The following is a 24582-nucleotide window of genomic DNA, read 5'->3' on the forward strand; positions in this document are numbered from 1 at the left end:
TCCGTCGGATATGAAAACTATTATTTGTACCACGGACTAAAAGTCTTTTTTAGCGTATTCAATTCCAGAACTCGCCTTCGTCTCGTTCTGGAAACTTATTACACGCTAAAAAAGACTTTTATTAATAGCTACAAAATATACTTTTCATGTGTCGGGGCCGAAAATGAGGGAGTTTCGAGATTTTTCTCGGGTTTTCGACCCCTTACATGAAAACTTTTTTGAGTATCTGTTTTGGACGATTGATTTTAGGCACTTTCGCATGTAGCCCTCACTTCGTTCGGGCTACAACTCGCGAAATTGCCTAAAAACAATCGTCCAAAACAGATACACAAATAACTATTTTTGAATAGTAGCGCGTGAATCGCAAAACAAAAATTTACTGTGGTATTGTGAATGGTGCTTTTGTCTGCAAAACAGTCATGAAAATTGTCATACGGAGAGCGAGGAGCGCGCAGAGAGAGAAAGATATTCAAAACTGTCAATATTGTCTGTTTATTGTGAAATTAACGTTGATGTCGAATTAAATTTTACTGTTTTTTGTGCATTTAAGATAAATTTTGTTTTGTAACATTTGATTGTTGGGACAATGTCAGACGCAGAGGAATCCGAAAAACCCTTTCACATCGAGAAAGCTAAGACCGGTCGGGCTTCGTGTAAACGGTGCAAAAATAAATGCGAAAATAATGAAATCAGGATTGCTAAAATGGTATCAAATGCCTTCGGGTAAGCCGACTCCTTTTATTGCATGAAAAATTCGCATTTTCGGTGGCGGATAGGCAGATCCTCTTTAAGTAGAATAGACTGAAAAAAGTCCGTCCAAAAATTCTGAACTATTAAATGTGTAAATCATTCTGGAAAACATTCAGTTTCCCGCTAAGTAATGCAATGGTTTATGTGCCTTTTTTTTGACAACAACAAACATCAAAATATACAGGCGGTTAAAACGTATGTGCTGAAATAATATTGCTTTGCATTTTTGCATAGCGTTATCTTCTTGCCAAAAAGAAAATTCGACAAAATGTTATGTATGGTACGGCGAGCATTGCATCTGTGAAAAATTATGGTTTTCTGGAGAGAAATATTTCAGAAATTTTTCGTCGTTGTGACCTATTTCATCGACACATGTAATCGATACATTTTATTTTTATGGATAACTTTTTGTTTTTTGGTAGCTAACGTTATGGGAACATAGCGGACAATTTCGTGCCCCTCGTAAATATATATTTTACAAATTGACTTATAGCATATAAGAACCGTTATGAGAAAATAAGGATGAAAAATCCTACATCCCGGGTAGCGATGATCTAATGATTGAATGTATTGTTACGTAGTATGTATAAATGATGCATTTTCAGGGTAGTCAGGGGAACTAGTTGGGGAAGTAATGTCACCAGTATGAATTTATTGGCATAAAGCATCAAGACTCTTCGAAATTCCATTCATACATCAATACGATTTTTCATGCTTCGGGGCCGAAAATGAGGGCAATTTTTCGAATTTTCTCGGGTTTCCGGCCCTCTGCATGAAAACTCACATGTGCACCTGCTTGGGACGGTTGATTTAAGGCACTTTCGCTTGTAAGCCTCACTTCGTTCGGCCTACAATCCGCGAAATTGCCTAAAATCAATCGTCCAAAACAGGTACACAAATGACTATTTCTTGTTTAAGCGAATTCGAGATAACAGACTCCATGGTAATGATAAAATCCCATGCCCCTGTCACTATCAAATAACATTGGGTTATAATTCCCAGGTTACTACAGTGCGAAAAAATAAGCAAGTCACGTTATAATACATAATACGTAAATGTCGTAACATTGGTAATGCATGTGGATTGAATGATGAGAATTGGATTGTAAATGTAATTTCTTATTTTTCCTCGCCTGTATTAATGAAGCCCATTCCATACGAAAGTTGAACATTACATAGCAGTTTACCCTTAGGCGAAAATGATCCTTTACAGAAATAGTTATTTACGTATCGATTGAGTAGGCCGAAAGAGTTACGTATTAAGTTTTGTATGCTTGCTAAGAGGACCGAAAGTAAAGAAATGTTAATTCAAGGGGCGAAAGCGAAAGCTTTCGCCCCGTGAAATTACAGCTTTACTTTCGGTCCTCTTAGCAAGCATACAAAACTTAATACGTAACTCTTTCGGCCTACTCAATCGATACGTAAATAACTTTTCATGTGTCGGGGCCGAAAATGAGGGAGTTTCGAGATTTTTCTCTGGTTTTCGACCCCTTACATGAAAATTTTTTTGAGTATCTGTTTTGGACGTTTGATTTTAGGCACTTACAACTCGCGAAATTGCCTAAAATCAAACGTCCAAAACAGATACACAAATAACTAATGAATGAATTACTGTCGCAGCATCGAATGTAATCTACTATTCTCAAAACTCCCTCATTTTCGGCCCCGACACATGAAATAGTTATTTGTGTATCTGTTTTGGACGATTGTTTTTAGGCAATTTCGCGAGTTGTGGCCCGAACGAAGTGAGGGCTACATGCGAAAGTGCCTAAAATCAATCGTCCAAAACAGATACTCAAAAAAAATTTCATGTAAGGGGTCGAAAACCCGAGAAAAATCTCGAAACTCCCTCATTTTCGGCCCCGACACATGAAAATCTATATTTATCAACCGTCACAACGCAATACAATCATAGTAGTGGTTGTTTTTACCTTTCATATTGTTATTTTTTTGGTTAATTTAGCTGTCATTTTTGCGGTAAATTAAAAAAAGACCATTCGGTAGTTTGACTAGGTGCAAAAATTCTGCATTTTTAAATGACCAAAATGTTTAGCGCATATTTCACTGTTTGAATTTATTTATTGAATACCACAAACCAGTGGTGAAACTCAATACATGCATTTACCAAATTATTACATAGGTCAGAGAATATTTTAAATGTATAACTGCGTATGTGCAGCTGCCGTATTCAGCAGTTTTTAAACGTCAATAATTGTTTTGGTTTTAAAATTAGTTATCTTGGTTTTATATTCAAACCATGTCTGTTGTTAATATACGTAAACCAGTCAAACATTAATCCGATAAACTAAACACACAGACATGTTCAATCTGAGCATTTTGCATTTGAAATAAGTATTTTATAGAGATAATTTTAAAGGGCAGGTCTGTATGAAAATCAAACATAACAACGAGAAAACAGTTGGATTTTCAAACAAACCTGTCTGTCAAAATTATATTTATAAAATACTTTACTAGCTGTGGGTGGGTTTGTTCGGGCTTAGAATGGAAAGTATACCTGGTTGTGGAAAGTCAAGAAAGTCATGATTCGCCTTAGCTTAAACATGAACCCTGTTATTTATGACCACTCTCGAGCCTGCTACTGAGAAATACGATAAAAACACTTGATTGTTAGAACAAGCTTTTTACGGAATAATGAGTAAATTTGTAGTTATATAACCGAAAACAAGCTGATAAATCCCATTCACCTATATCCCTCAGTCGAAGGACAGGAACCCCCGCTGCCTTGAAACCTGAAATTTGTAAGTTCAACGTCTGTTAGCCTCATACTATTTCCAAGAAATTTGGTCGAGTTTTATGAACCTGGCCCAAATTTTCAGATGTGGATGGATACAAATTTGATGAAATGACACCTTGACATGACCTGTAAAATGTCAGATTTTTGTTTTCAGGCTTAGTTCTTCTTTTAGGAATATATATAACCCCCCCATTCCCATCCTTAGTTCTTCTTTTACGAACACATTACTTTCTGTTCGATATGTACTCAAAATTTTCTTCGAGATTCCATTGAAATTGACTTTATCGAAATTCGAAATTGCTTTGACTGTTTGAAGCACACATAACGTTAGTATACTATAACTTGCATTGCAATTGATCACAAAGAATTTTCTGAGAATCGGTATTTATATATTAGTAGAAACCGTACGTCAAAAGTTATGTTTAATTTCTTCGAATTATCACGTGAATGCAATTAAATGTAAAATTAAATTTAATCTCAGTGTAGTCGAATCAACTTCAAAGAGCTTTGCGATTGCACTTTGTTGATTTAAATTATCATACTGTGAAAATGAATAATTGCAACGATGTGGTTGTTCATAATGCTTCTCATAACTTTTCATTGCATCTTGTGTGAAGTTGTTGTTATTGTCAGGGAGCGTTCATCCTTAAATTAATAGGGAATGCAAGCGATTCTTTTGTTCCTTTTAGGGATTCACCCACTTACGTATTATACGTATTTAATGAAAATATGCTTTTTGCTGTTATCATTTGAGCTTTAATGATTTTTTATTGATTGTAATTTTCCGACAATGACGTTCACATTAAGGGTGACTCGTTGACTTGTGAAGTACTAACAGACCATTCATAAAAATGTCAAGCTTGCGAATAAGATGCCAGATACAGTCTGAAATGTGAAAGAAAGAGACACAAATAGCGGCGTGACATACTTAAGAACGATACCTAATTTCGAATTAAATGCGACAATTGCATTTTATCGAAGAAATAGTTTATCAAACAGGAATTGGGTGAGGAGATGAAGACAAAAAATTCTTGAAAGTTCTGAAAATTCTTAAATTTGAGCAACTCAGTCCATGTAATCCATCCTTGAAAACCATCTCTCCACAAACACATTTGTGACGCGAGCATATATCCAAACCGAAACGTAAAGCTATCGATATTCGAAATGTATTGTTGTCTAACAGTGTGCCTAAATGTTTTGATGGTAGTGCAGCCAACCAGAAATTCGACTCAACCGTCGCTGACACAAGATATCGTGCTTTGTCCTTGTCTGAATTGAAATGCAAATTGGCTACTTTCTCCGATATGCCTATGTTATCCCACGAACGTTGGCTCGACATGATGTCAGGAATAGAATTAAAACGTGTAAACCAATTTTCCATTGCCAGAGTATAATCAGCAATCATTGTCTCATCTGATAATTGTGGATCAATCGATGTGACGAGATTAATTACTGAATTACTGAACTGATGAATGACGGTAAACATGTGTCTGTAGACTTTCTGACGCAAAAGGCCTCCACAACGTGCAGGCAATGAAATTATTTCCCATTTGTCACATTTGAACTTTGAGTTGCATATCGTTTCAAGTGTTGTTTTAATGTCTTCGTCAATTGAATTTAACAGGTCTCTGTGTTTGAAGTAACCAGTTGATCTCAACAAATGATTCAATGTGCCAATTCGTTCAAACATTATCTTTAATTTACTGTGCATTTTGACTAAAACCTTCTCTTCCGCCTCTTCTGTAAATTCTATAAATTCTTAATAATTCCTGAAAAAAATTCAAATAAGAAGCTCTGGATGGTGACTGTTTTAAAGTAGAAAAACTCCTTTTTCTCCCCTTTAAATGCACAAGATTGATGCAGCTAAGCGCCAGCATATCTTTCAACACCATCATAATATTATTACATGATTGTTTGCGATTATATTCATGTGTACCAGTTTGCACAAGAAATGATGAATTATCTGATTATCGTGAACGCTGGTAGAAACTTTCATTAAAACAATTGCTGATAATTTCATGTTCTGATTCTCCGTGTTCCCAGTAGAACGGAACAATCGAACTTTCCTAAACTCAAAGTTGTCTCGAACTGAAACTCAAACAGTCACAAAACAAAGTAATCAAAACTTAACTTTTACGTACAATATTCATCATCCGTTTTGAAATAAAATCAAAGACAATTCAATCTGACAATAAATCCGAAACTAATAACATAAATTTTCGTAAATAAATACGTCTTTACTGGGAAAATCTTAGCAAAACTACAAAACTTCTACGAATTACATTCACCACAAAATTCAATAAAATCAGTTTTGGTTTATTTCGTTCACACCACCCAATAATCTGAAATCGAAAACCCAATCTCGAAAACCATAAAATCATATTTGAACTGCCAATCCGAAAGGAAAATAATTATTTCTCCCTCAACAGTCACTAAACAAACGATCAATGCCCTCAATTTTATATCATCAATATATCCCAAAATGATTATCATTGCTGCATTGTATTTTGTACGAGTTATATATCATACACATTTACAGTTCCGGTCTGATGAAGCAATGGTACCATATCGACTGTCTGTTGGATAGTTTCAAAACCCAGAGGGCTACGACAAAGACTATTGAAACAATTGATGATATAAGTGGTTGGGAAACTATCGGCGATTTAGATAAGGATTTAATAATGGAGAAACTTGAACAACTTCCGAAATTCAATAAAAATAGTGGAGCATCGATTGCTGCAGGCACTAGCAATAAAGTAAGAAATTGTTTATATGTTGGTTTTCAATTTTTTTGCATATTACAAGATTTTACTCTTTCTCCCCTTTTCGGGTTTTGTGGCGGCTTTTTTTTGTTTGATTTTCTTATTATTATTTTTCTTGGAAATATTTCGCAGTCTGATAAAGATGCAAAATGGACTGGCAAGAATTTTCGAGAAAACAGCGAGGATAACAAGTTCGAGGAATTCTGCAAAATATGCGACAAACTTGCTAAAGAAAGCAGCTACTTGGAGAAGACCGCAACGTTGAATCGATTTTTCATGAAAGTAAGTACATTTCGATCTCATGTTTGGTGAAATAATGACGAATAGAGTTGATCTTATGATTGTCATTTTTGTAAATGAAAGCCATTGAATTGTATGTTGTGGGAACTGTTTGATTTAATGTTTGTAACGCACTAAAGAGATATCAAATTAATAGTGACTCGTAATAAAAAGATGAAAAGTAGAGTTTTCGTGTGAATTTTGTTGATCCGAGTCGAGGCCGAGTGAACGAGACTTTTCACTTTTATCCCGATTTATGTAATGGATTTTACATGCTGAGGACGTCGAAAGACGTGCTTCAAACATGAAAAGTACGGTTTTCGACGCATGTAGCATGTAAAAAAATGAAATTGAATTGGAATGCGTTTTGTGCTACTTATGCGAATCAAAATGAAGGTGTACGTATGTCGTACGTACGGGAAAGTACAGGAGAACGGTCGAAACTGTTCTTAAACTTATAAAAACTGCAACATGAATCTTTTACTTCATTCGTTTAAGGTATCACCTTATGTAAAATCTCCCACTCCATTCGTTTTGACATACATTTTGCTAAATAAGACTACACTAAACAGAGTCTACCGCTCAGTTTTGTTGTTGCTGTCGATAACATATGCCTTTCCAAAAGGGCCTCGGTCTTATTCAAGTTTATTTAAAATTGGGAGAACGCGAAAAATACTAGTATCGAAAAGGTAATAGAAAAATTATGACTCTTGTGGGTGCTTCTTAGCAAACTTTCTACTTTCTTGAAATTTCTCATTCCTATTCGGCGCACATTTTACTAATGTAAAATTAGCATACAATAAAGGAATTTCGTTTATAGAAAGAAAGCAAAAACAAAATTTAAATTTATTATTCGAGCAAGTAAATGCAGCGCAACGAAATATTTACAGTTTTATTGTAGCGTTATACATAGTCACCACCATAAACTTGACAAAGGGGTTGTCGACGGCGTAAATGATAAATGGCAACGAAATATCGAAAGAAATCAACACAAAATGACGAGTCACAGAAGTTAATTAAGACGATTTCTATTTGATGAAAATTTCTTCGTTTCTTCATTTTGTTAATCCTGCTTGACATATCCTAGTGAAATACGAAATTTCCACAAGAACGAATTTCCTTTGAGATGGAACTTTGTTTTCCTAACGAGTTTTGAAATATTGCTACTTCGTCGCATATTTTCAACGGCATGGTGTAGGAAAAAAAACTGTGCCTTGGTAAAAAGGCCGTTTTTAAGGTATAATATGATTGTAGAGCCGAACTACAAATTTAACATTTTCTAAAACAACTTTCGAAATTCGAAACCAACTTTTGAAGTTAAACGTATTATACAAAAGACAGTTTTTCTCCACTCTTGGAGAAAAAAGAACGATTAATTTTCATGGCTTCTCATGGCTTTTCGTGAAAAATCTCACATAGATTTTCACATCGCACTCGAAATTCATCTGAATCAATCTCTAGTTTGTAACTCAGTTTATACTCAGACAAATACCTTCCCTTGGAGACCAAAACTTCGAAAATTTTATCATAAGATCGACTGAATTTGTTTATTTAACATCAAACAATCGGATAGTAAAGTTTATTGAAAATGCTGGACGTTGTTCCCAATTTCAATTTGAATTCAGATATACATTTCATATAATAAGTACGGCTCATTTACATAAATACCGATTCAATTTTAACAATGAATTCCCCATATTTCCATGACGCATCGCCGCACAGGGCTCCAATGGCAAACAATTCGAAGGCAATTTATTTTTGTGGATCAAAATGTTGCTGCCAACGGCCGACAAGCAAATCTACAATCTTCAAAGCAAGCAGCTAATTAAATTATTTTCGAAATTGTTTAATGTTAATCAATCCGACATGGCAGCCCATCTTGAGAGAGGTAATATTGAGTTTAATATTAAAATTTTCAATCCACATCCCATGTTGCCCATCCAATACAAGTCATTCTGAATCAATTGTCGATCTCTTTGTCGTAAAAGTGAAACTCAAACATTGTTTTGTTGTAGCCAATTGTTTCCATATATATTTCGGTATCGGTATAATATGCACTGCACAAAGAGCATTTTGAATGAATTCATTTTCCTTTACCATTTCTATTCTACTCCAGCATTATAAACGTATAGCAAATGTTCGGATGTAAATACTGATTGTTTGATGTTGCTTTTTGTAAACAGGCGATGTATCCGAAAGTATACGAGTGTATTTTGAAAAATCGAAAACCATCCGACCTGCCAATAAAAGTTCTTTGACTATGAATGATGTGGATGAATTTTTAAACAAATTATCGAAATTGTCAAAGGAAGACGAGCAAATTGAGCATTTTCAAAAAATTGCAGGACGCTGTACATCAAATGATTTGAAAATGGTTTGTCTATTTTGACTGGCTGTCGTTTTGGTGTATTTCTTTAATAAAAAAAACTTTTTTTTTTCTTCTTCTAAACTTTTGTCAGATTATTCGATTCATTAAGCACGATATTCGCATTAATGCTGGACCGAAGAACATTCTTGCCGCTTTAAGTAAAGATGCATATCCATCGTATCAGACCAGTCAGAATTTGAAGCAAGTGATACAGAAATATGGCGACAATATCTGTGACGTGAAAATGCATCCAAAAGCTGCGAAAATCGATAAGGTAAGTTGGACAGAATTTCAGAAAAGTCTTTTCCTCTCGTAAAACCCAACCCCTGTTTAAAAACCATATCAAACAAAAAAGCAAAAATGTGGCAGGAATTTCATGAGTGTCTCACACCTCTATAACCACATCAGAAAATCGAATGGATTTTAGAATTTTCTCTTAACATTCTTCTGATTTGACCTATGCCATAAGTCTGTATTGAAAGGAATGCACAACATTTTCAGTTTATCAATTTCCCTTTGTTACATGATTCTTCAAAGTGTAGTCTGACAAAATGCTAAACTAGTTGAAGAGAGAAGAGAGACGGATTTTTTTTACTACCAGCCATATAAGCATAAGCATTGGCTTTGGATACGGATTTACGGTATATAAAACAAGATTTTTATCAACTCCAATGTCAAAATATTACCAAAACTTATGATGATGGTTCTACAATTAAATGAAGTAGACATGCATTGAATTTTCATCAACAGACCTTGTTAGTGCAAATACATGGATTCCAGCAATGAACTGCCAGAAATTTAGTACATTTTTTGCTGGCCATACAAAAATTCATCCGAAACACGAAAATTTGGATATAGTCACATAGGAAAGTGCTATTTGTAAACTAAATCTCAAATCTAATACATCCTAGATTATTGTAAAGTTCTATTACATTTCTAGTATGTTTCATGAGCACTCTATTTTTTTGTGAGCCAACTTCATTGCCATGGCATTTGAATGAAATTGTTACACCAGAAAACAAAACGCTAAGAATGAAAAAAATTGTGGCGCTTCTACCGAGGTTTCCTATGAAACACTTTGATAAGCAACAGATTCTACTAGAATCTAGTACAACAAGATTTATTTCTGTAGAAAACTATAAGTTTACCCAGTCTAATTGTAATGGTATCCATGGTTGATGTTTTAATCTAATTTTTTTAGTTTGTTTTTGACGTTGATTTTGACCTCGAAGTAAGTAATAGCTATTTCAAAACTTAATATGAAATTGGCTATGTTTTCCTTCTTACACTTTGGTGGGAACCGAACCGACAGTTTAACTGTCGGGTCCAGGGCCTATTTTTAGAAATTTAGTTCTTAGAAACTCCATAAAATTCTTACAAAATACCAAAATTTTTGAATTCAAATTAAAGAATTTTTAGGATTTTTTTTAAGAATTTTATATAATTTTTAAGATTCAAATTCCCACTGTGGTCGCATTCTATTACTTCTTTTGATCGAACTAGTTTCATGGTAGATGCAAAATCTTCTACATCATTTATGTTATCATGAATTTTGCTATTTAAATCCACATTCGGGTCATAGTTTGTCATTAATTTGTTGTCCTCGTTATCGGTAACAGATCCAAAAAAACATACAATTCATTTCTTGAACCGCCACAAATTTGTATTAAATGGAAATTGGAAATCATGCTCGGACGCAGCAAAAAACGTTTTTTCTTGAAAAAAAAAGTTCCACTGCACCTGATTTGAGACAAATGTAAACCACTTGCACAACTATTTTCACATAGGCAAATATACGTTTCAGATTTTCATCACAACCGTCCGTTTTCCATATTCTACATTTTTTTTGCATTATCTCTACTGCATTTATTTGCATCATCAACGTATATATATGGCCTTTTGTTGCCTTACATCTGAATAATTCCGATGGTCGTTTTGTACGTAGCAAAAACTTTCCTTTCGGTTTTATAATGTTGTGGTCTCCCAGAAGCGTGTATACACATTGCGCCATAATGGTTCATGCTAAAATATTCCACAAACGAGACCCTACAACCGACTACAACGTACAACTCATTTTCATTTTATAAAATTATTTTTCCATTTCCTTCCACCGTCATTGAAATCCGAGATTTTTCGTTATAAAAACTAATTTCCTAATTAAAATGGTTTTTATACCTAATTTTCGTTTGGTTGTTCCCGTCTGCATGTTCTATGTCTTCATTGTATGCAGTAGTAGTGTATGTCCCCTCCCCATCTCCACTACACCGTTTATCTATTATTTAATATAATAGCTCATCATAACGAAGAAAAAAAAAACGAACTCGAAATGTGTTATTCCAGAATACGGTGCAGCTAATGTGTCCCATAAGTCCAATGTTAGCTGAGGCATGCAAGTCTGTGGAAAAAGCAATTGAAAAATGCCCGGCAGGTATATACAGCGAAATAAAATACGATGGTGAACGTTTACAGCTGCACAAAAAGGGAAATGAATTTAAGTGCGTTTTTTTCCTTCCGTTATATTTATTCTTCATACATGTACGGAGGGGATGTGTAAATGAAATTGTAAGCATAACCGGAGAATTTACATTATATTCCACAGATTTTTTTCAAGGAACTTGAAACCGGTTTTGGAACACAAAACGAAGAGACTTGAAGAGTTTATACCTCAGGTGAGTGTGTGTGCTTGCTTATTTTGTTGGTGAAATTTAATTAAATTTACAATGAATCTTGTCGGCATTCATGGAAATGAAATGGCGTAAAGACTAATGTTCGTCTGTTTGCAAAAAAATTATTCAAAAAAAATGCCGAAAAATGCGATAATTTTCTGCAAGGAAACACAACGACAACAAAACCAAAAAAAAAAACAATTCTGTTCTTTTGTCTAGGCATTCCCCAATGCAGACGACTTAATTTTGGATTCAGAAATTATTGTAGTTGACACAACGAGTGGAGAGCTATTACCCTTTGGGACACTTGGGAAACACAAGAAAACTGAATACCAAACAGCCGAGGTTTGCTTGTTTGTTTTCGACTGTTTGCTGTATAACGGCGAGGATTGTACCAAAAAGTATGAAAATTCATGGTTTATTCATGTCGTATGTTTTAAAAATAACTACTCAGCCCTTTTTTGCATTTCCCACGACAGTAATTTTTTTAATTTTATTCTATTTTAAAGCATTTTTTTTTCTTTCTTCTTCCGGTACACAATTCTCCATATAACTTTTTTTTGTCACCGACATATAGTTGAATTTCAAAGTATTAAATATTAAATTTCAGGACGATGCAGGAGCGGCGAAAAATTCTCGAGAAAAATATGCGTCCCATTAAAAATCATGTTCAACTATCTGAGTATCATTTGATTAAAACGTCAAAGGAATTGAGTTTGATGATTGCAAAAGTATGTTCACCTTTTTTTTACTCTTGACAAAAATATTCTTGTTAAAATGAGTACACAGTTCCTGAGAACGTTATGAAAAATTCTTGTAAAATAGACCAATGCAAAATGATTGAAAATAATGACAAAACCATCTGTCAAATATTTTTCATGCATAATGTAAACCTGATGTAAACGCTAATTTTTCAGATATTTTTCATGAATTTTGCATGGTCTCACGACCTGTGTCACTAGCCTCTAAATTCTAATAAATGCATCGTTACTATCCATATTGAATGCCTTCAGAGGCAGCGCTATTTCGATGGTTGCAAATTTCCGAAAACTTAACGAAATTATTTGTTGGGTGCACTTTGTGTGGAAAGAGAATCGGCTTTGGAATTTGTACAAGCAAAACATTTGCATAAAAATATTTTTGAAATTAAGAGGCATCGATGCTTTGCTGAAAAGCATACATTTGGGCGTTTTTTAAATACTGGATTTTACTTTTGATGATATCTTTCCGCCATAATCCTTTTTCAAAAATATAGGACCACAATAACGACCACGAATGTATCAGCTTTGAACAGAAAATAGATTTGGTTGTAGCAGTTTGACCAGCTCTGGGAAAACTGCGCAGTTTATGAAAATTTCGAACGACTGCAACCAAAACTATTTTTATACAGCTAACACAATCGTGGTCGTTATTGCGTTCGTACATTTTTCAAAGTGCATTCTGATTGAAAGATAGCATCAAAAATGAAATATTAGACACATAAATGTAGGCTACAATTTTAGCTAAGCACCGAAGCCTCTTAACGTTTAACCATCAACCATCATCGTATTTTTTATGAATATTTTTATGATATGGCGGCGGCTTTCTATGATTTTAAAATTTCATATTCTTATTGGATATCCATAATCCGGATTAATTTTTCTTCATTTTGGCTCTCTCCGGTCTTAAAAATTAAATTAATGTCGGGTCGGGTTTCAAATCTTTCAGGTTTCTGAACAGCTCGACCCGCTTATCCCAAGAACGTTTACCCGATTAATCCTTGCTCGATAACCCATCAGCTCGATGATACTTTGTGCACTCCACCTTGCAAATAATAATTTCTTTCAACAACACGCTCTATATGGTTACAGGGTTGATTCATACACTCTTAAGCTGAACTGTCACAAAAGTGCATAGGCCGTATACAGGCAAGCTGTAACACACTTTTTCAATTACTCAATATACACACGTGTAGTGGAGCCGGAGGTTGTTTTTTCATTATTATCAGTGTACTAGAGTTAAGCTTTGAAAAAGCATTTGCCTCTCCCAAGTTAAACCTCTAATAAAGTACAGCCACATAGTGAAACAACACGATTACGTAACATGTTACATAAATGGCTATAGCTAATGAGAAAATCCTTTGTTCCTAAGTTTCTTTATTGCAAAACTATGCGAAATTTGCACAGTCTTTCTTCAATTTACAATGAGATTTTAAAGTAGTGAACGGAATATTTACCGCATCGTACAAATTCTACAAATTCGAGTTTAGTTAGACGGGGCTCTGCCTGAGCCTGCTTCCATTGTAGACATGGTGACGAGAAGAGTATTTTTTTAATATGAGGTATTCCAAAGTCACTGTCGCGTTGTTTACGTGAATCAGCTAATGGTGAATGTTTGCACGAGCAGACGAGTATTAGAAGATACTTTGTGTATTTTAATGACTTTGGTGTTTCGCACTCGTGCAATGTATAAAATATTGCAAGGATATGGATAGTAATAAATGTGTGTACGAAGCCAAACATTTCAGAAAACTGAATTGAATACAAAATTTAAATGTAGCCAAATTACACCGATTTATTGAACAGGTCCTGCAAAAAGGTCTGGAAGGTCTTGTGTTGAAAAACGTGGACGGCATCTATGAGCCCGGAAAGCGACATTGGCTGAAAATCAAGAAAGACTACTTGTTCGATGGTAAAATGGCTGATTCGGCGGATTTGGTAGTGATAGGTGCATGGTTTGGTACGGGCAAAAAAGGTGGTATGCTGAGCATTTTCTTGATGGGTTGCTTTGACGAAACGCGAAACGTATGGAAAACGGTTACCAAAGTTCATACCGGTCTGGATGATGCAGCTATGGAAAAGCTTCAGGTGAATTATTTATTTCGCTCTTTTTCGTGCATTCTTGCATCGATCAACAACAGCATCGCAATGTTGACTATTTGAACTGTCGTTCCTCATTTACATTTTCATCTGATTTTCACAAAATTTCCTAAAATGTTTGCAAGTAAAAATAATGGAAATTAAACTGCCAGTACATTCAATGCCATCATAATAGGGGCATCATTTCGAGGAATGTTAGCGTATCGATTTTGTTACGACAAGATTTTACTGTTATTTAGCAGTATCTACCAAGCGAAAACAGCAAAATGAAATGAAAAATCCAGGAAATTTTGCGTACATTTATTGTTTTGTTGTTATTTATGGTCTTGATTCAAGACTCTCCACTTTATGTAGGTGGAAATTTCAGTCTCGCTCATAGTTTGAACCATTTTGAGGTAACATTGGAATTATGGTGGCATGCACTGATGGTACATAACTTTAATTACTTGATATATAATATAAATATTCAGCCAGCACTTTAACATCAAACTCAACAAGCTTTTCCGTTATGGACTTATACATAAAACATAACAAAAAACATAAAGAATTTCAACGTAAATTGAATTGAATAATTGAATGCATTTAGCATGAGTCCCGGACGTACCAAAACAATCATAATTTGATGCAAATGCTAAACGAAAATCTTAGAAAAACTGTTTTAGTTCAAGCGAAAAAGGAAAAAAGAATCCCCAGCGAATCACTGACGCTCGGTTTGTGTATAGCACTTTTATTACCAGCAAAAATATTCTCAAAAGTAGATTGCATCAACTTTCACATTATTTTTTATATTTTAAAATTCAGAATAAAAAAATAGAACCTAGCCAACCACCGTTGTTTCAACGAAAAAAGACATAGCTAACAGAAACTGTCACCGAAAAGTCGATCATTAGGGAGATTGCGATTTTCACTTTTTAAATGGACGTATAACTTATGATTTATAAGTGAACTCCCCATTCATTTTAATACATTTCCAGGCTATACGTCAACTTATAAATGAAAACCGCAATATCCCTAAAATGGGTCGAATAGAATGTTCACTCTTTTCAAAAACTTATTTTCCCTGAATTCAACATCACAGGAGAATAAGCTATCACAAGACAAAATTGGAAAAAAAAATTGTTGTTTTGTAATCTCTAAGTCAATAGTTGAACTTTTTGAATATGGTTTTTGTATCCTTTGGTGCAACGAGAGTTTATTAAAGGGAAAGAAACATTGAAAAGAACTTTACAAGAAGTCGAAAATTTCTAGAAGAAAATCGCAGCGGAAGCCTTTGACTAGAATTTTTTCTTGTGAATTTAAAGATCACAAGGGAGATAAACGAACTTTTGCATTTTTTGGTTTCTATCTTTCGATTTGCTGAACCTTTTGCTCTGTTTGTATCGTTAACAATCTTTAATTTGAAAATTTTCAGTCACTCGCGTAGATTAATCGTGGAAACGTGAAATCTAACGATTTGTTGTGGTTTGTAATTATTTCCACATAAAGTTGGTTTAACAAATGAACGTCTAGATTTTTAATTTTCTGAATTTTCGTTTCGAGACGCCCAAGCGACTTGCAACGAAGCACTGAATCTAGACATTTATTTGTTAGACTAAAAGAGAACAGTTACAAACACAGAACGGGAATAATATCAAAGAAAATTCAAGTTTAAAATAGGAAAAAACGACTCATCTCAAAGTTCAAGGTTAGGTAATTTTATAAATTAAAATCTGAATCTGATTTAGCTAAATCCCACAGGCCTGCATTACCTGCATTTTTCCTTTCACTGTTATGTCAGATCAAAACTAAATAAATCAGGTTAGAGTCAGACCCGGTAGTTCAGTTCCATATTAAACTTACCAGATCCGAGCAATATTCGAAATTATGTTTAATAATTTGGTTCAGCAGTGAATTAAGTCTGTTGTCAAGAGAATAAATTCCTTAACCCATGTTCCATTGCTACATTAAAGCAATCAGCAAATTTAGTATCAGACGCAAGGACATTGTTTCTTTGCGTATTGCTGCTCATTTCAGTGACTAGAAGTAGACTGTACACTACATGCCTAAAAACAAAAAAAAAACAACCAATAACCCTGTCGATTACGGGGAGCTGTTCCATTATTGCACTAGCAATTATTCCACATTACAGTATTCCACTATTTGTGTGAAATTACCTGTCCCGTCTTATTTGGACGATAAACGGTGTATCCAAAAATAACATCGATCAACAACACATAATCACATGTTTAATGTTAAATGACCAGCAAAACGATTTAATTGAAATGCAACAAAAATTAATATCGAATTTAACACCGCATATCAAAATTGCAGGCGTAAAATGTAAAATGGTTGTTGCAGTTCAATAACGGGCAACCGTTTCCCCATCCCATAAATGCCATTTTCATTTTCACTCAACCATTCACATTCACCACCATCATCCATTGTACAACGCAAAACTAATCAACTATTTTCATCAATTTATATTAATACACTTTGAGTGGATTTCAGTTCAATCAGTCAATATACAACATAGTACTCACGAAACACATAATACAGTCAGCCAATAACATAATTAATGGTTATGGCTGGTTGAGGATGACTGTGTGGATTAAGAAAGTTTTTTTTTTGTTTGCTTGATATTATTACTGGTTTGCGTTGTTCTTCGATGCGATTACTAGAAGATTATAAGCTTCTCCTTATCTCTGCATGGATTCGTTTCATCTAATCCACGCTAATCCACCTCCAAAAAAAGAAGAAGAAATATTAAAACCGCTGCTATCGATTGTTAATTTCTCTTTTTCCTCTTTATTTCTTCTGCAGAAAACATTGAATCCACTAATGAATCGCTCTGATCCGGATAAACGTCCGAAATGGCTTAGCTGTAAAAATGCACTCATTCCAGACATGCTAGCAATTGATCCCTTCAAAATGCCAGTATTTGAAATCACTGGAGCCGAATTCAGCAAATCAGATGCTCACACAGCGGATGGCATATCGATCAGATTTCCTCGCATTACGAAACAGCGTAGTGATAAGTCAGCTTCTGATGCAACGAGTCTAGAAGAGCTAAAGCATTTGTTTGAAGCATCAAAGGACGGTCAAAATTTGCACATGTTAACGGATGGATTAGATGACGATGACATTGACATTAAGACAACATTGCAAGGCAGCAGCCCAAAGAAACAGAAACACGAGGACAGTCCAAAGAAACGAAAACAAGAAAACAGTCCAAAGGAACAGGAACAAGAGGATGATGACATCGACATGAAACCAACCTTGCAAAGTAACAACCCAAAGACCCGGAAACAAAAGGACATCCTAAAGAAGCCGAAACAAGATGATAGCCCAAAGATATCGAAAGAAGAGGACCGCCGAAAGAAACGGAAACAAGGTGACGATGACATCGACAATAAAACAACCGCGCAGGGCAACAGCCCAAAGAAACGGAAACAGGAGAATGTCAAATCTGAAAATGCAAAGAAAGTCAAATCTGAACAGAGTGATAGGTTGACGGGCAAGGATAGTGATGGCCGTAATAACGAATATATTTTTAAAGATATTGTCCTGTACGTATGTGATGATGTCCGTGCACTGTGCCCAGAGGAACTAAGATACTTCAAAAAGTGGTGGGGAGACGAGACCACCAATGCCAAAGAATGTACCCATGCCTTGCATAAGTCGGATTCAACCGAAGAAACCCTCCAAAGTGCCAGGTAATTTAACTTAAAACAAACTTTGTGTTCAGAAAAAACGCTTGGTTTCCTTAACAGAGAATATGATCGAGGGGCAGATAAACGTGGAAAATCCTTTGAAAATTGTTGAAAACTAGAAAATCATTTGATCTGAACATACTAAACATCGAAGAAAATCCCCAAAAATTCATTAGAAAACTGAAAAAATCGGAACAGGAACACGTTAAGAAAATTCTCCTAAAATTGTAGAAAGTCCTCCTTGCATAATGAGAAGATAAAAAAAATCATTAGGAAAATCTTCAGAGTCATTATTTAGAAAATCCAGTGTCAATAAAGCTTATCAATATCCACCCCTCGAGTATGATATATGAGCAGAAGTCCGGCTTTTTTACTGACGTACTTGAATTTCATTTTTCCTTATTTTCTATGTCAAGGAAAAAATTCAACCCACGTTGTCGCCACATGAACTATCGCTGGTTGGTGGACTCCATTCAGGAACGGAAACTCTTGGACATAATGGTGTACCCAGTTACCATTTAAATTATTTTTATTTTATTTTATTCGTGTATGATCATTGTAAAATCTAAAATCCAATTTTCTTTTTCTAATAAATATTTTACGTCGAAACTAAACTGAACATGAAGCGTCTGTTTCGTATTTGAGCTACGATAGTTTCGATAAAATTATACAAAACTTACCGCAGCTTAATGACTGACGCATAAGTAACTTTTGTATTTCCTCGACGACACAGAGCACAGAGATGTTACCAGTGGCAGAAATTTATCGAAAGCGAAATGGTTCAAAACATAATTACACCAAAGTATACTCGGAAAAAACTAGTTCCGTCTGCTATTGTTTTATCATTTGCAGCGAAATGCTACACATATATACTACAACACATTTAAACTTCCTTCAGCGATTTTACGGTACATTTTGGACAGAAAAAATACTTTCGTAAATTTTACTTCCCATGCTTTTTCAACTTTAAAGTTAATTGATTCATCAAACAAACTTTAGCGAGTAGCTTTTATCCATCCACTTAAATGATATGTAATTGCATTTTACATCGAAAACTCTTTCCACGACGGATCGTGTGTCTGTGAGTGTATTATATTATATACACTGCTCTGTGTAACATTTATGGCTGCACTGTAGAATTTTCCACACACTGTACGTGTCATAAAACAACACTAAATCTAGCAGTTGCAAAACTCACCACCTTACGTGGCTAACTATTGTTATATTTACAATTCGTTCACGGTGGAACGGAATAGAGACACACAAAAAAAACCAACCCATGACCCATCGGATAATCAAACGCTTTGTAAAAATAACCATCCGTAGTAAATACACAGCTTGAATGTATAATAGGAAAAATTGTCAATTTACCGACCAGATTCTGTTTCGGACTGAAAACGTATACGGTTCAACAAGACGACGACTACGTCTCAAGCCGTGTTCAATTGGTGGTCAATGGTCGATGGCATATAGGAAATCTTCCATTTTTTTAATGAAAACAAAAACACAAAATCACTTGAAACTCCGTAATGGATTGTGTGCTCGATATTGATGTTGTCCAAATTGGTGGTGGCACCGTTAAGTTACAACATAACTAAGACGTTTAATTTTATTGTTAACAGCAAACATGGCAGGTATTATATAGTTTTAGTGTCTGGTAGATAACATATTGGCTCTCCATTTTATCTTGATCAACAGAAAACGGGACGGAGAAGGAAGGAACGCAAAAAAACACATTAAAAGAACAGAAACGAACTAGAAATCGAAAAGATAAATATTTGCAAAAGTTTCTTCCATTTATTGGTTATAAATCAACGTAATTTATACAAACCGTTTTCCATATAATGTAATCGGGGAAAGATTCGACATAAATTTAGTTGTTGTTGTTGTTGTTGTTCGGTTGTTGTAATTGGATTCAAACAACGGGCCTTTGTCGTAGCAATGAGTTATTAATTTTATATTTCAACGTTTGAACACAATATCAGTGTGTATGTGTGAGTGTAGATGATAGTAAACGTAATGGGATGTTTGCTTCATATCGATTACATCGATTTATGTTCTCTGAACGATATTTAGACCATCGTCGATTTACTTTTTGGTACATAATTTCGAATGAGATCCGGCTCCGAACTAACTGCTGGATTTGGGTTCTATAACGAAAATGAGAAAAATTGTCCTTGCACCACCCAGACTCTTTGCTCCTCTGAGAGAAAACAAGGCATCAGAACAGTCGGAGCGTTTGCTGCGATTTAGCCCCGTACGACCCGTAATCATATTTCGTTCGTAACCATAGCACGTCCATAGCCGTAATACGACCGGAACCCTAATACGTCTACAACCCTCTAATGCGTCTGTTACCAAAATGCTAGTCAAATTGTGCATAGCGCAATTACGAAAGCCCGTTCGAAGTACCTCTCAAATAAAACCAATAATTTACGACATTATAGCTAAATCGGTTGAGATTTACTCGATTTATGTGCAAAAAACACTTAGGGCCGAGTAGCGGCCTCAGTCCAAGGACTAATTGACCTAATTCTAGTGTGCAAGTGCATCTCAGATTGGCGAAAACGGATGAATTTCACTTCATTTTTACCGATTTATATCGATTTTAATAAAATCCAATATGGCCATCGGCAGCCATTTTGTTAGGAAACCAGAAATAGTAGTAACGCTTTGCATTAGTCAATACCATCCAAACAAAAAAAAATCATGAAATTCGGTTAAAATTTACTGAAGATATTGGAGGAAAAAACATCGTTCACTCTACTGCCGAGTAGCCGGATATGAGCTCACTCCAAGCGACCTAGCTCATGCTCCGGTCAGCTGATTGGTTCGGTCAATACCTATCTAATAAAGCAAAAACAGTCGAAATCCGAAATTTGGCCGACCTACAAGCAAAAACTGCTTCACGCCCTATACCTGGTTCACATAAAGGGCGCTAACTCACGAGTCGGTTATCCAATTTCCATAAACTTTTTTTTGTCGATCTGTATTGTAAATACCTTTCATTTGACGTATCACTTACAAGTGTAGCCTTTAAAAAGCCTTTAAAATCTTCGGATAACGTTAAAGCCCATCGCCCATCTTCGAATTTAGCCTTTCTTTTGACATTACCAAACAGGAAAATAAAGAATTTTCAAAAAAAGGTTGTGATTTACTCGAGTTATAGGGGTTATTCGTTATCTATAGTCTGCTTCCCATTCAACATGTGGCAAACGGCATAATAATCTTATAAGCCCCCAGTACTTCGTACGGGGCTAAAAAGCAAGAAAAATAGAAAGCATTAAAGTTCATCGAATCACGCCAAACATTGACTATATGAAAAATATAAATTTTATATTCGAAACTTTATATCGTTTCCGTTCAAAAGTGACCAAATTTCTGGTAATAAATTTCCTCCGAAATTGTTAGATTTATGTAAAATTCGTTTTATTCGCATTATCGCAAATTGTCCAAAAAAGTTTTATTCAGTTTTCCCCAGTTTGTCTTTATGAATGTTTTATATTATGTACATATATACATACCATACGACGGCGATATACTGTTACTTATAATATAAATCTGCGACACACAGACACATTTTGTGTTTGGTTGTTATACTTTTTCGAGTAATAAAAGCTCCGTATTCGACAACATAAATTTCAATAAAATTATTCTCTAAATGGTTTTATGTCTCTTCAGTCTCTAGTCGGTGGTTTCACTTCATATAATTTCCATCAATGACGCTTCTGATTGTCCAATTTTCAACGGTTTATTTTTCCAACCAAATAACAAAACAACCCACTTTTATGCCGGGAAAACTGAATTACATTTTTGACACCATGGAGAGCATAAATTTATGTCGGAAAGTATCCGAAAAATAAATAAAACTTTTTATGAATTCAAAAAATGTATATACGAATGCGGTCTACTAGCACGGACACGGTATTAGATCGTATCAAATGGTTAGGTTGTCGTCAATGTATAAATATATTCAGTTAACATCCCTAAAGTTTTCACATGCAGACGAAGATACTTTTATCGTTCGTACGAGTTAAATGCATCATAATTTTACGATATAATACCGCAACACTTTTTTGGACACTACGTAAATCAACAAGTCGTGCTGAATGTGATACACTCGCTCAAATCAGACACCGGAACTTCCGGAAAACTGGAAAATCACAGGAAAAACAGCTGCAAACATTTACGCTTTTGTATCCACAGCTAATACAATGCGAATGAATGCTTTGTTGCGATTGTCAACTTTAATAGGTCACAATGTGATCTTGGTAGCAATGTCGATGAAAAGATTACTTTCTGGAAAACGTTTTCTTGAATTTTCCCTAATTTTCCCAAACTTCGGAAAATATGCGAAAATGTCTTCTGAAAAATAGTTACTGGATTTTTCTGAATACGTTTCGCTAATGTACGTTTCGCTAAAATTCGAGACAGGAAAAGTCGATTTTTAAGCACCAGTTCTGAGCGAAGTTACGAGTTACGAGCGAAGCGAGTTCGAAAATTTGGAACGTGCTCAAACAACGTAAAGTAAAATAGACAAGAAAACAATTAATTAAAAAGTAATCAAAAACATCCGCACATTGAATTTGATCGTATGGCTATAGCTACACAATTCCTTCAAAATCTTTCCTGCTCCGTAAATCGTGAAGAAATTGTTTCGTTACGAGTTCCTAAAGATATTACATTTCTAATCGAAAAATCATGGAGAAATTGGTCGTATTTTAGTTGTCTGGTGCAAAAAATATATGGCAACGCCATTTGACATACTTTTCCGCGCTTGTACCGAAATGAATGACAGTTGCGTTGCTTTTGCGTCTTAATTGTATTTTTTTTTTAATTATTTCGGTGTTTGTCTATTGTAGTTATTGGCTACAAAAAGTACGTCCGAAATTTCCACTTAGAACACGTGCTTCAAAAATCGACATTGTGTAACACGATACACAATATACTATTGAACCAAAATCCTATATAGAAATAATTTGTTTTTTGTCACACCGTAAGGGTGTAACTATTAAAATAGTTTAGCTATTTACAAGCGTAGCGTATAGTAACTTCTAATAATTCAACCATTTTCCAGCCATGATCACCTCTGAATGTTAAAGAAAACTTGCAGTGTTGCATGGTATGAGTTTTGTCCGAAAAGACACACCACCCTTACAATATAATGTTTTGTACTCGTATAGGATCCATCTATATGCAAATTTCTTTTTTCTGCCTTGATCTCATTGAAACTAGCCCCATTATGCTTGTTCGGCTATGTATGTGAAAATGACAAATATAACGAGAATAGGAAGCGAATTGGATAACAAAATAGACGCTTGCACTGGTGTTGTTTTGAATATTTGTCCCATAAATGTAAAATTCATATACAACCCAGTATTTTCATAGATTTGTGCATGATGTCCCATTTCGTATATTATGTGAATGTAGGACGTGCCGGTTAGTATGTCAAACATTTGCAAAGTATGGTAAATGTGTTGGGTAGATGGGTCGGACGGTAGGTTTATATTCTTGAATTTGCAGTTACGTTTCGTCAAAAAAAATCAAAAAAAAAAACATTGAAAACCCCGATGCGAAAATTATGTTCTTTTTTCGAAACGGAATGCAGATGAAGATTATTGTGTTTCGTTTTCGCGATGTAAATGTTTTGTTCATGGGATTGGTTTGATAAAACTCATATTATTCTTGCGTATTATGAAAGTTGTCAAACATTGTGCATATGAAATGACAAAAAAATTCAAAACCGACAAAACTCACATACTTTTTGCACAACTCTAACGTGACAGCAAAATTGTTCATTCTTTTCGATGATTTTTTTTTTGGTCGGAAACTTTTGTTGCCTTTATCCTATTGTGGAAAACGTTGCAAGCTACTCGGTTGTATGCTAGACATGATGTGAATTATGAAAATTAGTAAAAATTTGCTTAAAACAGACATAAAAACATATCACACCAACAGCTGAACAACACGGCTTTTGGCCACTTCCACCCTTCATGATTCGTCCAACCCTGAACCGCGTCACCGCCATCATCATGAAACATTAAGCCTTATAATCAATTATTCAGTCGGCCAGCTGAAAAATAGCTGAAGAAAATTGCGTTAAAAACAAAAGACAAATTTGCTTGGAAGCCGGACCTATTGCACCGATCAACTTAATACAAGTGAAAATTTCGGTTAACATTTAGGGTGAAAATGATCTTTACAATCGAATTCGACTATACTCGATCATGTCCGGAGCGATAGCGGAGGACTTGACGCAGTCTAACTTCCAAAAAAAGAACGAAGAAATTTTTTTGAGACGCGGCAACTATATATAGCCGAACATTTCAGTTTCTACCCTTTGGTTTATATCACCACAAAACATATTTTATCATATTCTCGCTTCAAATACGAGCAAAACGAGCTATCACTCGACTATGTAGGTTTAAAATTGCCGGAGATACATCGTTTTGAAAT

At 34.9% G+C, this 24582-nt stretch overlaps 1 protein-coding gene and 1 long non-coding RNA gene across 2 annotated transcripts; one reads left to right on the forward strand and one right to left on the reverse strand.

Annotated features, from left to right (window-relative positions):
- Positions 1–23079, reverse strand: LOC119067933. The gene is made up of 3 exons (XR_005086064.1): positions 23069–23079; positions 10967–10969; positions 1–140 (listed from the first exon to the last, which is right to left on the reverse strand). It is a non-coding gene; the product is annotated as an uncharacterized LOC119067933 (long non-coding RNA).
- On the forward strand, positions 481–18740 carry LOC119067920 (DNA ligase 3). Its single transcript, XM_037171222.1, has 13 exons — positions 481–723; positions 6044–6260; positions 6399–6548; positions 8268–8433; positions 8729–8919; positions 9005–9187; positions 11254–11408; positions 11513–11582; positions 11799–11980; positions 12190–12310; positions 14144–14425; positions 17237–18129; positions 18543–18740. The coding sequence occupies exons 1-13, from the start codon at positions 587–589 to the stop codon at positions 18646–18648; spliced, it is 2853 nt and encodes a 950-aa protein (XP_037027117.1). The 5' UTR covers positions 481–586; the 3' UTR covers positions 18649–18740.
- Positions 23080–24582: the final 1503 nt, after the last annotated feature.

The sequence above is a fragment of the Bradysia coprophila genome, assembly GCF_014529535.1.
Source record: "Bradysia coprophila strain Holo2 chromosome X unlocalized genomic scaffold, BU_Bcop_v1 contig_130, whole genome shotgun sequence".
NCBI lineage: Eukaryota > Metazoa > Arthropoda > Insecta > Diptera > Sciaridae > Bradysia > Bradysia coprophila.